General features: G+C 32.3%; 2 protein-coding genes across 2 annotated transcripts in view; one reads left to right on the forward strand and one right to left on the reverse strand.

Annotated features, from left to right (window-relative positions):
• LOC133174364 (uncharacterized) overlaps positions 1–9,650 on the reverse strand; it is a 103,492-nt gene extending 93,842 nt beyond the window's left edge. Inside the window, exon 1 of the mRNA XM_061309481.1 lies at positions 9,641–9,650. The gene's annotated coding sequence lies outside the window, so the exon portion shown is untranslated. The remainder of the gene's footprint in view (positions 1–9,640) is intronic.
• On the forward strand, positions 7,093–15,034 carry LOC133174365 (uncharacterized). The gene is made up of 3 exons (XM_061309482.1): positions 7,093–7,296; positions 12,215–12,391; positions 14,163–15,034. Exons 1-3 carry the CDS (start codon positions 7,163–7,165, stop codon positions 14,335–14,337), a joined length of 486 nt encoding a protein of 161 aa, XP_061165466.1. The 5' UTR covers positions 7,093–7,162; the 3' UTR covers positions 14,338–15,034.
• Positions 15,035–16,239: the final 1,205 nt, after the last annotated feature.

The raw sequence follows: 16,239 nt of genomic DNA on the forward strand, positions 1-16,239 counted from the left end.
AATTACCACAAAATGAAATGATTTGCTATTTTAAACTTATGAATAGCTTTAAACTATATCAATACTAACTAGTGCATGCATTATTGTCGTTGGTTAAATCCCACACAGCAATATATAAACAATTCACTGATCGCAATGCAGTTGTCAATGTGACGTCATATCGGAAAATTTGACGCAGTTTGTATGCAGTGAGAGGCGGACCAACTTATATTTATACAATGAAAAATGTATTTTGTAATTAAATAAAATATAAATTGTAGATATATAAGAGGCCATTAACTTGGATGTGATGTCTGTTTTATGATTTTATTCATATACTTCCCGTACATTCCCTACACAAGCGACACTGTCGTATATTTGTATGCAGATTCATTTAAGGGTAAGAGAAGGGTTGTAATAAATCGATATATTGCAAGGGCATGCCCTCAATGAATTATGACAAGCTTTTACACATAGACTCAAGAAGTATGAAGATATTTGAAAAGTGCTGCGAACCTGTTGAAATCTTGCAAATGAAATAATTATATCTATATTTAATGTGCTTGACCAGCAAAATATTCAGCATACGGTCTAACAAATGTAATTTTAGCAATTAGATAGTAGAATCTATATAGGTTCGCAGCACTTTTCACAAATTACAAAGAGTGTTGAAAATAATTATATGTTAAACTTAGATTTTTAACTTGGTTATGCCCTTGCAATATTAGAATTTATAGATGACCTCAATACTTCAGGTATATTTGCTAAAATCACGTGACTGCCACATCACGTGACAAGTCTTAATAAGAAATCTAATCGTCCTCAACATTTAGTTTTCAACAACATTGCATTTGTCCGATAATAGTAAAGTCCTAAAAAGAAATGCCCATCCTTGTACAGAATGTATTTTCTATCTAAAAAATTCGCCGATATTTCCATTTGGCACCTTAACTGTGCTGCGTATGGTTTCAGCATTGAAAGACCGATATTAGCTTTTAATTATTTTATACGAATATTTTTGCATTTTTTCAGAGAAAATGGAAAAAATGTTATATTTGCAAATAAGATGCTTTTTGGTTTAAAATTTCAATTTCTTTTTAAAATATGATTGCCTAACATATTCTCCCTAGTTGTGACTAATTTTATGAAGATTTTAACCATAGGTTTAAAAAATATCCACAAATTATGTGTTTTATTTTCAGAAATATTTTTTATCTAAAAAATTAAAATGTTTATCCAGCCTTTAATAACATATTTTTATTAGACATTCATATTATGCATTTATTAACAGCAAATTTTTAACCGTAAAGCATCTTATTAGCAAATAAAACACTTTTTTCATTTTCTATGAAAAATAGGAAAAAAATTCTTATTAAATAATTAAGAGCTAACATTGGCCTTTTAATGCTGAAACCACTACTTATCATGGATGTCTTAAAGGTCTATGTAATAAAATTTTGGTGTGGCATTCCTCCTTAAGTTTCAGTTCTTTGTAAAATCTGCATTCTATCCGTGCAATTCAAACAAAATCGTTACGGAAGTTAACTGATTTTTCGCGACATAATATCGTATGAAAGAAGCTCCATGCATTTATTCGCGAGACGTGTTTTGTTTTCTTTTTGTATAAGACCGCGGAACATTAACTGGCAATATTGGAAATATACAGCTTACGTCATTTCCATCTGTTACAGTCAAAACATTTAATGATAGACAATGAAATAGGCGGGTACAATTCGACACGGACGTCCGTGAAAACATTGGATTGAAATTCTAGTTTGAAATTCATTTTCAATCCACCTGAGCTGTTTTCAAACGAAAAATATGAATGTATCATCCAAAAGACAAATAATTTCAATTTCCAAATACGTGTTGTTTGAAATTCAAATTTATTTATGTTTTTCAGCCTATAATTTTATGAACAATTAAAAGTCATAGAAGTTTTTCTAGGGGACGGCCATTTGATTCTAGAAGGGATCGGGGGTCAAAAATTGTCGAGTCAGATCATTCCTTCACTTGACAAAATATATTTATTTCTAGGATGACAAGAGCTTTTTTCTTTATTTTTGTCTTCATTGAAAAATGTTTGACAGTTAAAAACAGGGAGGGTTGTCCAAGTTAAAAAAAACTTTCTTTTTTTATTTCCAAGATCGTACAGCCCCTCTCCCCCAACACACGCATGCACATACCAAACAGGAATCAAATGTTTGTCCCTTTTTATTTCTTTAAAAACACTGGACAGAAATTCTGATTTATACAAATTTCAAACTATTCCGAAATTGAAATTATTTGTCCTCTGGGTCATTCAGTAACATCGTGATTCTAGCGTAGCTGAGGTGGATTGAAAATTAATTTCAAACTAGAATTTCAATCCAATGTTTTCTCGGACGTCCGTGCCGAATTGTACCCGCCCACTCCATTGTCTATCATTAAATGTTTGATTGTAACAGATGGAAATGACGTAAGCTGCATATTTCCAATTTTGCCAGTTAATGTTCCGCGGTCTTAGGAAAAAAAACTTTTCTTTAACATACCTTGCAATCTACTCTGAATGATTATACAGATGAAAATTTCGCATTCAAATTTCTAAATGAATGAAGCGATATCAAGATTTACAGTACAAAATTTTTTTAGAGACCAGAAGAGCTTATGCGATAGTAAGGTGTCCTTCGTCCGTCCGTCCGTCTGTCTGTCTGTCTAAATGTTTACAAAACCATGTGTCTATTTTAAATTTTAGAGTTGAAATTGATCTTTAAAATTATAATTACGATATTACAAAGGTAAATTTGTAAACGACATAAAAAATTATTAATTGGGCATGTTTTTGTAGAATGACTGATACATGTAATTATGCACTAAAAACCACTAGTGTTGTCAACGAGAATCCGGTTAACAGGTTTACCGTCGAACGATGCGAATATATTCTGATATGGTTTTCTGTTTTTGTTAAGTTTAAGAGGTTGCCCCTCTATGATATATAAAAATACTTAAGGTAAGAAACAAAATCTTTTAAACAGGATGTCCAGTTTCAAGGGAGATACCGGTATTCAATGTAAATACAGCATTTCAAATGGAATGTGTGCAAGAAGCAGATCAGGGAGATGACATTTTACAACCCTCTTTTGTTCTCAACCGGTCAAAGTGTAATGTATCATTTGTCCTAAATTCGTATTTATTTACCAGACTTCATTTTACTGGCAGCGAATCAGGTGGGTCATTAATCAGAAATACTGTGGTTCATATGAGAACATATATTATTTAGTAGTGCGAACATTATCGTACGGATTTTGCTAAAACATTAACATGATACTTTCATGGAATACTTTTTATAAACCATTAAAAAAATCAAAATGCAGTATAATGTATACAGTCACTAATTTGGTTAATTATATCAATTTTATTTGTAATAGTTATTTAATTTTTGCACAACATGGTTTCCAAACTTTTTTATCCATAGTCGCTAATAGCTGTAGAAGTTCACCAAATCGAAAATGTCCACTACAACAAAGATATCTTTTACCACTTCAAATACTAACAGATATGGGGTACTCCTAAGGAATAAATACAAAAATCTAGCATAAATAAACTAAACTATAATGATAAAAAATAATTACTTATAATAAAACTGATATTCACACCTGAGTATGTAATTTTCTTTTCTTTATTTCTAGCAGACAGTTCAATGAAAGTTGTCTTCAGGTGTAACTTCATAACTCCCAGTCTTTCCAGTTCTTTGATTTTAGATTTTAATTTGGCAGTCACTTTTTACAGACTTTGCCGTAAAAGCACTTTAGGCTGATTTTTCAAGAAAAGACTAATTCTGGGTTTGCGAATGAGTTTTCAACAAAAGCGACAACTGCGACAAAATGTGAAGAAGTAAAACATGTTTTTAAAAAGTGTTAAATTTTACAGAGACTGGGTTTACTTTCATTTTATTCACCTTAAGTGATTCATTCATTACTGGAGTGGAGGAATAGAAATAATGAAATGAGTTAAATTTGTCTAATAAAAGTAATGCACAAATAAAATTTATTAAGAATTTTTCAAAAAATAAGAAGCTCATGACCAAAAATGCATAAATACTGTCAGGGCATGAGAGTGAATACTTATTCTGAGTCCCAACCATGCATCACACATATAGTACAGAATGTCACTTAGCACCATGGTATGCCTGTTATGGTTCTCTAGACTTTTTCCATGCTTTCGCAGCTGACATTCAAGATTTTTCAGTTTGCCGGAGAATGTTTTTTGTCATTTTACCACTTATATGTAGGTGTTGACCCTCTCTTTTAAATTAAGTCTCAGTCAGGATGTTTATTTTAGCATGATTTGTTAAGCACATTAATGTACTGAAATATTAATAAATTACAAATTAAAGTGATGAAGAAATTTGACATATTTACACAATCAATATATCAGAATAACCATAATTCAGCTAATAAAGTGCCCTGTTCTTCTTTTGTCACTTCCTATAAATTTTATCAGCAGTTTTTGTACACCCACCCACCTCCAAGAATCATGGAGGATGGCCTGATATTAGTTTCTTTGTTGCATTTATTCACATTTAAAAGTGTTAAGACCCATAAAAATGTTTAAGATTTATATTTTTAAATTTAAATGTTGAATTTTTATGTAAATTTCTTGAAACAAAAAGCTGTAATCTTGAATTAATCATGCAAATTCATCAAACACCTTTGAAATTCCTGAGTAATTCAATGAAAAGAGGATAATTATGTATGTTCAATTGGAATTTCATGGCTAATTTGTGTCTGCAGAGAAAGCCAGTTACATAAATCACAACAATAAATTACATCTGAATTGTTTTCTCCATTTTCTTATCATCAAAGCAAGTTTAATGGAGTGTCGGAGCTGTCCAGAACCTCCCCAGATGCTGATATCATTTGGACTGCCCTGTGTTACAACACAGCTTTTAGATAAACTTCTGCATAGCAGGTTGTAGACAAGTACCTAGGCTTTATTTGGAACATAAATTGACCAGATGCAGATTTTATTATCAGCCTAATATTTAACAATTTCTGTAAATTCTGTCATTCTTAGGAGGGTAAAATGCAATTTTGTTATGTAATAATTGCATAATGGTCTCAGACTTGTGAATTATTTTTTGTTTGTTGTGAAGAACAGTGCATATACTCTCCACGGATACAAAATTGGTTGCCAGGCTTAGTCTATTAAGGATGAAATTCTGCTTCAAAATATGCATAAAAAACTACTGTCAGAGTGCTCAGTGTGTATTCTTGACTGCTATGGAGTAAGGGAGATAAATGCATCATATCTCCAGCAATAATGGGAATAAGTTCCCCAGACTTCAGGATGTTAGTGACAGTCATTTAAGAAATCTCAGGTGCGAAAATGAAAAAAATCTGACAACTTCAAAGGTCCTTCAAGGTATCACACCGGTAATTGACCAATCAAAATGAACTTTGTCAATTGTAGTTCCATACATAATAAAGAAATATTTTTTTTATTGTGGGAAATATTTTAATTTCCCTTATTCTATTTTTACATTTTTGGCACCTGTGCTTAGGATATTTTATGTACTTTGTAAAATATTAAAGGTTTTTAACAGGAACTATTTCTTTCGGGGCATAGGAGGCCACTTCCTGGGGTGCACACAGGATGTTTATAAACACATTGAATACACGTGGTTTTGAGGGTATTCCTGTTTGCGGATGGAAAAAATCAGAAAATGCCGTGTAGGTACCCAATTTTTTGGTGTCAGCTGATGTGACTGGTAACGTTTAACACTTCCTGCTAAATATTTTTTCATGAATTCAAATACCTGATTTTTAATGATTTTTTATTCTATATAGAATTACATAGTGAAAACAATTACCGGTGTGATACCTAAAAAGAGCTGAGCAACATTGGTGACATTAAGCGATTCTGAGAGTATTGTGAAGGATCCTTTTTTAACGGATGAAGATTGTAAGTGACCAGTAGGTAAATATTCCAGGAAAGCGCCGTATTTGTCCCTCGGATATCGAAAGCACCACATCTTTACGGAAACTAATTTGGAAATATATACTGAAATTAAATTTCCGGGGGGGGGGGGATCGGAGTTGTATGGGATATATTTACAGATCGAGTGTAAACTTGTCTGCATTTCGCTTTTTCTTCCCTTGAATGCTAACATTCTTCAATGGACCACTTTACGTGGATTTATTTGGATGTGTTTTCGGAAAAATCATAAATTTTATATTAAGTGTTAACTCGACCCTATAGTGTGCTTAAATACCGGTAGTTTCACAATCAGTGACCTAAGTGTAAATTCTAAGGGATTTCTGGAATATTCCTATTTTGAAAGTTTCGTTGCATGAACTGGATTACGAGTATTCTCTATTGAGAAGTTGATGGCTCGTTTTAATACTCCCCCCTCAAAACGAGCCATCAACTTCTCAATAGAGAATAGATTACGAGATGTTGATTTCCTTACAGCTTGCATTGGATTCTATATAGCTTGAATTGGATTACGGAATGCATGTTGAATTCTATAAAGCTTGAATTGAATTATGAGATGTTGATTTCTATATATAAAATGCATAATTTTTGTCTATTTGTTGCCTTATTCCTTCGTTGTGTAAAAGCTAGGTGACGTCATCTTTCGTTTCACACAGTCCAGTATTATTTTGGGGTACAATATTAGATATAATACTGTACTTCTGGAAATAACATTGGACTAAAGCTAGTACACGCTTTGAAATATGAGACTGTAGAAACAAAAGAATGACGTCACAAAAATGTTTTAATAGGGACTAATAGTACATTACTTTGTGACCTTTTATCATAACAGATACTATAGCATCATTAACTAATCTTTTGACATAAGAGGTTGGGGGGGGGGGGGGGGGAGTTGCTTGGTATGATATTGAAAGTTTTATCTTGATTAAGTTTAACATTCTTAATTGAAACAGTTGTAAAGTTACATAATAAAATCTGGTTATCAGCAAGCACTTAAAACTCACAAACAGCCTTTGCCAGTGATATATGTTTCCTGTATTTTGCACGTGTTGTTATATGCCCAACTTGCAATTATACTGCTGTTTTGTAGGCATGCTTATCTTGAATTAAGTAAGTTAAAATTCAGAGTTTTGCGTGATAACTTTAGAGCCACACATAGTAAGTGGGGTAAAGTGATTTTTCTTTTAGTGACTTTTTTCGCAACAGAATGGAAAAATTTTATATTTTCCTCGCTTTGTCTCTCATGTTTGTTCTTCAAGCCTCGTGCAGAGACTGCACTACCCATTCGTGCTTACGTAGGCTGTATAATTCTAGAGTTACCTGGGCAGAATATTGGACAAGGTAAGCTAATTTTTTATGTACTTATTCGTAGTTTCATTCTTAAAGCCAATTATTGCTACAGGGTTATTTTTTATTTAAAACATTTTTGTGACGTCATTCTTTTGTTTCTAGAGTCTCATATTTCAAAGAATGTATTAGTCTAGTCCAATATTATTTTCATGAGTACAGTATTACATCTAATATTGTATTCCAAAATAATATTGGACTGTGTGAAACAAAGGCTGCATGACGTCACCTAGCTTTTACACAACGAATGATAAGGCCACAAATAGACAAAAAATATGCATTTTATATAGAAATCAACATCTCGTAATCCAATTCAAGCTATATAGAATCCAGTTCAAGCTATATAGAAATCAACATCTCGTCATTCAATTCAAGGCAAGATACTTTCAAAGTAGGAATATTCCAGAAATCCCTTAGAATTTACACTTAGGTCACTGATTGTGAAACTACCGGTATTGAAGCACATTATATGGTCCAGTGAACACTTAATATTAATTAAATCTATGATTTTTTTTCGAAAACACATCCAAATTAATCCACGTAAAGTAGTTCACTCAAGAATGGTAGTATTCAGGGGAAGAAAAAGCGAAATGCTGACAAGTTCACACTCGATCTGCAATTATATCCCATACAACTCCGATTTTGTTCCCAGAAAATCCAATTTCAATATATATTTCCAACTTAATTTACGTAAACAGTGGTAAAGATGTGGCGCTTTCGAAAACGGCGTTTTCCCGGAATACTTGCCTACTGGTCACTTATAATGTTCATCTGTTAGTAAAAAATAAATGTATCCCTTATAAAACTCTCAGAATCGCTTATAATTGTCATGAAGTTTTCAGCTCTTTTTAATGCATCAGTAGAATGCCAGAACGATAAATAATATATGATTGGGGTTCAGTAAGGGTTTTTAATTCAAAAACTATTCATCCCTCTGAAAGAAATGTCTTAAACCCCTAAGCGCTCCATTCATCTGGTTTGGTCACCGTCACCAGTATCGTATTATGACAATAGCCAATACAAAAGTGCATTGAAAAATGTTTTAAGTAAGATACAAAACTCAGATGGTCTATAATGTCAGATACCGGACTGAGACTCGGTGCTTCGCACCTCGTCCCAGTCCCGTATCTGACATACTAGACCATCTTCGTCTTGTATCCCTTACTTATTTTTTAATTCAAAAAATCAACTTCCTTTGGCAATTTGAGTGCCAATGCCCTACAAGTTTCGAAATATTTAGAAAAGACGAAAAGGTCTCTAGACTAAGGAAATAGAACGAATGTAACTTTCTCATGTCAACATGAAATTCTCAGAGACCATGACATTAAAACAAAAAAATGCAAATTAGCAATCGTCAATTCAACATTACAGAACGCTAAGACGGATTCTGAAGTGGTTTCGTTCCTCTGAAGATTACAGTTTCTTAGAAGCAGTGATAACAATGTTTATAGTGAAAGGGGCAATAACTTTTAAAGGGGTCAATCTTCTGGGACAAGAATAAATTCTTTAAAATAGTTTCAAAAGGACATATCAAAGTTGTAAAGATACATTATAAATATTGAAAGACAAAAGAGATGTAAAAAGAGCTAAATTTTTAAATGAGCTTGACATTTTTTTTTCTCTGAAAATTGCTACTAAACTTTTTGATAAATTACCAACACCAAAGGGTATATATGTATATAAAGCTACAGTACATCACTTTTATCAAGCAGTTTTATGATATCAGAGGGATGATCAATGATTCATTTATACTGAAGCATGTGTCAGAAAGCTTTGTCTACAAAGCTAAGATCACCGGTCTTAATGGTATACTGCAAAATTTTTAAGAGATTAAGGGCCCATTATCGAACTTCCTGTTACTTCTTTGTCTCTCTCAGAAGGTACTTTTCCAGATGATCTGAAGATTGCAAGAGCTAAACAAATTTTTAGCAAAGGTGACAGATTAAGATCAGAAAATTATGGATCTGTAAGCATACTTTGCATTGTCTCTAAAATTCTAGGAAAAGCTGTATATACGCATCTGGAACACTATTTGACTTAAAAGCAATATCTTGTATGAATTACAATCTGGCTTCAGGGGCTCATTTTCCACAGATAGCTGTCAGGCATTTAACAGATTACATAAAAGGTAAAACAGCAAAAGGTCGTTTTACAGGAATGGATTTACTTGATCTACAAAAAGCATTTGATACAGTTAACTATCACATTCTTAGTTATCAAATCGTGGTGTCAAATCGATTGTATGGTTTAAATCATATCTATCTATAATAGGAAACGAATTTTAAATATTAACAACACAAATTCTAAGGTATATGCATCTTCGCTAACCAAGGGTGACAATCCGCTCCTCTCCTCTTTCGCTAGCCAAGGGTGACGATCCGCCCTCTCCTCTTTTCGGAGAGGAGCGGATCGTTACCCTTGGCTAGCCATGCCCGTAGCAACGGTTTCAAAAGTTGGGGGCCAACTTCCCCCAAAAAATCTGACAAGCAAAAAAAAAAAAAAAAAAACTTAAACTGACCAAAAGTGTGTGTGTGTGGGGGGGGGGGGGGGACTTACCAAAATTATCTGACGAGCAAAAGGAAAAAACAGCTAATTTACTGTCCAAATCCTGAAATTTGCCTGTGCTCGACCTTTCAACATCAAAAAGTGTGTGTGGGGGGGGGGGGGGGGGGCATCTAAAGGTAAATTTACTGTAGCAAAATCGATTGTCTGTAAGAGAGTTTCTCAATTTCGTCTCAACCATGTTTTAGATATTTTCCATAATAAATGACCAAATTATTCGTCTTTTTTTTTTTTTTTATAATTTTACACAAAATTCTACAAGAATAACTAGATCCTGTATGTTGAATTTTTCGTCCCCATAATTGTAAAAACAGAGACAGAAACTTTTTATTATAATGGTATTCAGGAGTGGAACTCTCTTCCAGATAAGATAAAATCCATGTAAAACAAACCCATGTTTAAAAAAGAAGTAAAAAAAATCAAATTAAGACGGATGTTTGAAATGAAAAAGATGAAGATAAGGAACAGTTATTGATCACAAAAGACACAGGTTATAGGTTCTCTTACGTTATTTATATCAAAACACTAGTGCTTACAGTGTATGCAATTACTATGAGGACCCCATTGGAAATAAGCCTATTTAGCTTTCATGGGTTATCCTCTGGTAAATGGCTTTACACTTATATATATATATATATATATATATATATATATATATATATATATATATATATATATATATATATATATATATATATATATATATATATATATATATATATCAGGGATGTGGGTAATTGAAAAAAGTAATTGTAATTGACTGTAATTAATTACATTTTTTGAAGTAATTGGAAGTAATTTGTAATTGAACATTTTTTCAATTACTTGTAATTCAATTAAATACACTGAAAAAATACCATGTAATTTCAATTACTTTTTCAATTACATTCTATTACTTCATATAATACACATTCATGATATATTCATGATATATCGTTACCACTACATTGTACCTCCCTATATTACTGGTTTTTATTTTATTGTTAAACAATATCCTCAATCCTTCAATTATACAAAATCTTAGGTTAATGTTTACAAAAAAATAATTAAATGATTGGATTGATCATAATAAACTAGTTTCTTTCTAATCATTATGTAAATTTTGATTTTTTTGATCTATGTTAACTTTATAAATATGAATTTTGAACCACCTATCTTAGGTCTATTCAGCTATGAAACACACATTTATTACATTTCAATCTTTGTTGTTTGATCAATAATAAAGAAAAAGAAGGTGTGTGTCATTAATTAAGTTCTCTCTTGTTGGGAAGAGATAATTGCCCTCCAGATCACAGCTTTAAATTGCAATCAAAACAAATCAACTCCTCTAAAGAGATATTCATTCCATGATTTAGAAGACAAAGCCAGTGAAGATAATTATTTCAATTAAAAATGCTCCACTAGCTTTAGAAAAAAAAAACTTTCAATTTGATAATTATTTTAACATCTAAACAGATTTTATGAATGAATTTTCCATATGTACAATTCTGATTTATGAAGTAAAATTGTTCAACATAAATAACAATTTAGGATGTTCAGGTTACCTTCAAAGGAAATATTTATATAATTTGAGAGGTTACGGTTGCGACTCATTTCACTCTATTAAAATACTCACTTTTAATCAAATATCATAAGCCATGCAATTTGTGTACATGTAGGTTTTGTGTGGTGGAAACTGCATCAAACTGATCTCGGATAGTTCTTTAAGGAGATTCTTATTGTTTTGTAAATAAATGCTATAAATTAAACCAGAACAATACACATTATTTCTTGCACTGTTTGTGCAGAGGCTGAGCTTATATACAAATAAATGATGTTCTATATATTCATTGACAAGGATTATAAAAATTTTCAAAAAATTAAAAATGTAATTTGTAATTTAATTAATTACTTTTGTAAAGTAATTGTAATTTAATTAATAACATGTCTTAGAAAGCCTGTAATCTAATTGTAATGTAATTGAAGACAAAGTCAAAGTAATTGTAATTTAATTAATTACTTTTTAAAGTAATTGACCCCATCCCTGATATATATATATATATATATATATATATATATATATATATATATATATATATATATATATATATATATATATATATATATATATATATATATATATATATATATGTGTGTGTGTGTGTGTGTGTGTGTGTGTGTGTATGTGAGGGTGTGTGTGTGTGTGTGTGTGAGGGTGGGTGAGGGTGTGGGTGGGTGGGTGGGTGTGTATTCATTTAAACAATTTTCATGATTATGTCATTTTCCTGAATAAACAAACAAACAAACGTCTCCAGTATATGAAAACAAATCATAAAAAATTGTTACATCCATGTGAAATCTTTGATTTCAGACCCTTGGGCTCAGGTTGGTGGTCATCGCGGAGGAAGCGTAGCTTTGACTATCACCTCCACCATGCAGGAGTAGTCGTTACTGTCGAGAACGGAGACCGATGGTTGATCCACAAGGGGTCGAATTATGGCGATTCGTCTGACACAGTTATTACAGATGCTGCTTACATGAGCAGCAGGTATTTTTTTCAAACATTAGACTATTTCTGTATTACAATACATTGTGAAGTTTCCATACACATGTACGACTCAAAGGGTGTCACTGCTGGTGAATCAGGGCATCTGTAGGCAAGAATTTCAGATGTCTCGGTTCGACATTACTTTCAAAATCACCTTGTAGTCTTAAATAACGCCATAAATGCATCATTTTGGCGATTTAAAAAAGCTAACTATGAAATTAAATGGCCAAACGCCATGCAACGAGAAGACATGTTGCTTTTTTCAATATAAGTAGTTTGAATTTTACCTCGTCATAACATTTTGAAATACCTGACTGATTGGTCTAAGTCTAAAATTTTCAAAGAAACTCTGTAGGAAAACGTTATTTTTCTATATATTTCAATGGGAAAACGTTAAAAAAAAGTACCACAAACCACATCATGCTAACAATAATGTTGCATTAAAAATTCTCGATAATATGTTGTATATTCTAATGACAATTACTCAAAAATCAAATATACAAATACAAATATTTATTGGCACAACCACAGTTACAGTAATTGGTAAAGGCCCATACAGAACATAATAATAAGCATAATAATACAGTAGAACACAACTAGAATACAAACAATTGGTGTAGCAAATAATGTAGTGTACTCATCCGATACTAAATAATTCACGATACATGTAACAATGTAGTTAATCATTTATAGCTAAAACTTTTTTTTTCTAATATCTGATATTTGACATAAAAATGATGATATTAAGAACCCTTTTACACCTTGTTTTCATCAATGATTTTAACAAAGGAGATGGGTGAACATAGCGTGCAGAAAGCCTATAGCTTCAGATATATAAAAATCATTTCAATTTATGAATTTAGTATTTAGAGTAAAGTTCTCATTATTGAAATTTATGAAATTATAATAAACAAAACTTTTCTGAGGAAATTTTCTCGACAAAATTCATTCTTTTATTAAAAAAATAATAATGCGGTGTTCGTGGGGTTCGAACCCTAAGCAATAAAAGTCTTGAGTATCATTTTCTTTCGAGACTAGCACGCTAACCACTAGACTACACAAGTCCTGATAAATAGTGGCATTTAAATCATGTTTGTGATATGACCTTTCACTTTATGGACTTCAAGTATTTCTCGAAAAGATGCAAATGCTATGTCATAAAAGTATATTTTTAAGGTATAGTGGGTCTTTGCTCCATGTTTTTGGAAACCAAAAAATGTATATTTTTATGCAAACTTTGAGGATTAACTTTCAAAAAAATGGAGCAAAGACCCACTCATAACGAAAAATTGTGTTATAGTGTGAGAAAATGACTCTTTTTGCTCTCTTTAGTGTGTGTATAGTATTTCAGAAGCAAATAATTTCAATCTTTGTGAGTTTTTTGAAAATTGTAGAGATTTTACATAAAGTATATTTTAATGTTAGATGAAATATCAAGGAAAATTTTGATATAATTGAGATTTAATTTTTCACCTTCATGTTTGTCACATTGTAGGCTTTTCGCTCGTTATGTTCACCCATCTTCTTGTCATTATTATGGATTGTTTGGTTGAAATTAGGGAATTATTTTGAATATTTTTCTCTGTGCTTCATATTTCGGACAGAGCAAAATGAAAAACAAAGTCATAAAGCACACTGCAGTTATTAACATGATCATTGCTAAATTCGAAAACTTGCATTGCCTTAAGTGCTATAGGTGTAGATAAGATTTTTCTTTTGAGCCAGAGCTAGAAACTTGTAATTCTTAATGATAAATGTTTGTGAATTACAGATGGAGACTGTGGAGCAGGAATTATTCTAGGTCGGTCAGGCACTGTAGGTACACAGTGAACATGTTCATGCAGCATGCCCTGGTATCGACACCCTACAATCTGATTGGGGCTAACTGCCAGACAGCAGCAAACGGCATGTGGGCGCTGGTAGAGAGTTGTCAACACAGAAACTGATAACATGGAAACATTCTTACTTCAGTTAGACGGAAGCTCACGAGCTACTATGATGAAGATAAAAAACGACAGCAAATGCACGCCTTTTATGTAAAGTTCGACAGGAGGAAATAACAGCTATTTTTATTGATTATTTTTATAACTTAATGATGCAGTTGCGATTCTTCATTTCTATTTCTCTTCCACTGTAATAGCCCTTGTGGCTTCATCCACTAAATGTTTAGCATGGCACCAATACTTCCCATCATCTTCTGTCCCAGAAGATATATTCACATCTTCGCTAGCCAAGGGCTTCTGATGCGCTACTCTCCTCATAAGCCCTTGGCATACGGTGTTAAAAAAAGTTGGGATTTTTTTCTCAAGTTGTGATTGGAGTTGATCGACATCGTTCGGCCAATCAGCAATTGTTTTTTGTAAATGACGATATTTGCGTTCTTGACTCTTTAATATCGGTAATGCAAGTAAACAATGATCCGTATGATAACATGCCATTCTATGAATAGCAATATGGTGTCATCCAATTTCTAAAGCAACGTGCAAAATATGTGATTAAGTATCTATACTGAAGATGTAGATTTGCATTTTTACATGTTTAAATATTAAATTAACATAACTCAATACCTTCTTGTTAATTATTCCACAGGAGTTCGCATACCTATCAATTTTACCGAAATTTTCAGTAAATATAAAAAATACGTAATACCTATAATAATTATTATAGGTATCACGTATTTTTTATATTTACTGAAAATTTCGGTAAAATTGATAGGTATGCGAACTCCTGTGATTATTCTTTAAAAACAATTTTTTTTCAAATACGCTTTTTATTTCTGTCGATGACGCAATCTGTGCGCAACCTGGTAAGAATCATGATCACGTGACAAAAACAATCCCGTTTTTTGTCAGCACCGTATGCAAAGGGTTTATGAGGAGAGTAGCGTATCAGAAACCCTTGGCTAGTGAAAATGATATTTTCAGAAAACCAATTTAAACATTATTCAGACCCGTAGGAAACAATTTTACTTTGAGAGGGCACAACCATACATTTTCAGTTGGGGGGGGGGGGGGCACTATCAAGTACCGGCAAAATTATTAAGGAGGGGACACTCCCCCCGTGCCCCCAGTTCCTACGGCCATGTTATTTATCGTTCACAAGTTAAAGATTTTATTTCCTCCATGTAGAATCCATGTAAAGTGCTTACTCTTTTAGAAAAAGTTGCATACTTGTGTATTTTTCTTTTGAATGCCTCATTAAACTTCATAATAATGAATGTAAATCTATATTTTAATTTTAACATTTACTAGTAAAAATTACCATAGCCTATTAGGATCAATCTATGGAGAAACAAAATTTAAAAGGCGCTATAACGCGAAAAAGGCGTAATAACGCGAAAAAAGGCGTTATTACGCCTTTAAAAAAGGCGTTATTACGTCTTTCTAAAAAACGTTATTATGCCTTTCCAAAAGGCGTTATTACGCCTTTCTTATAGGCGTTATTTAAGCCCGTTATAACGCCTTTGCAAAAGGCGTTATTACGCCTTTTATTCTCAATACATGACTAACTTAGCCCACTCCGGGTGCTGAAATCTTATTCTCGGGACATAAATTTCACAATTGAATATAGGGCTAATTTCTCAAAAAATAATTTAAACATATTGTATTAGATTTTCTGGAAATAGATTTTTAAATGTGTACTATATTTTCAATGTTAAACCAACTTAGTCCTTCTCTGATGCCATACACCTCTACCAAGGGTCATGGATTTCACAAATTTGGTTGAAGGGTATAATTGCTCATTATACCCATGCAAATAGTTTGCCTGTTTTTTTCCAAGAGGAGAGAAAAATATTTTCAAATTTGACATGAATTTTTAATACATGGTCAGCAAAGCCCCAAGCTGCA

The sequence above is a fragment of the Saccostrea echinata genome, unplaced genomic scaffold (assembly GCF_033153115.1).
Source record: "Saccostrea echinata isolate AGI-Se365-2 ecotype Australia unplaced genomic scaffold, CSIRO_AGI_Sech_v1 ptg000057l, whole genome shotgun sequence".
Lineage (NCBI taxonomy): Eukaryota > Metazoa > Mollusca > Bivalvia > Ostreida > Ostreidae > Saccostrea > Saccostrea echinata.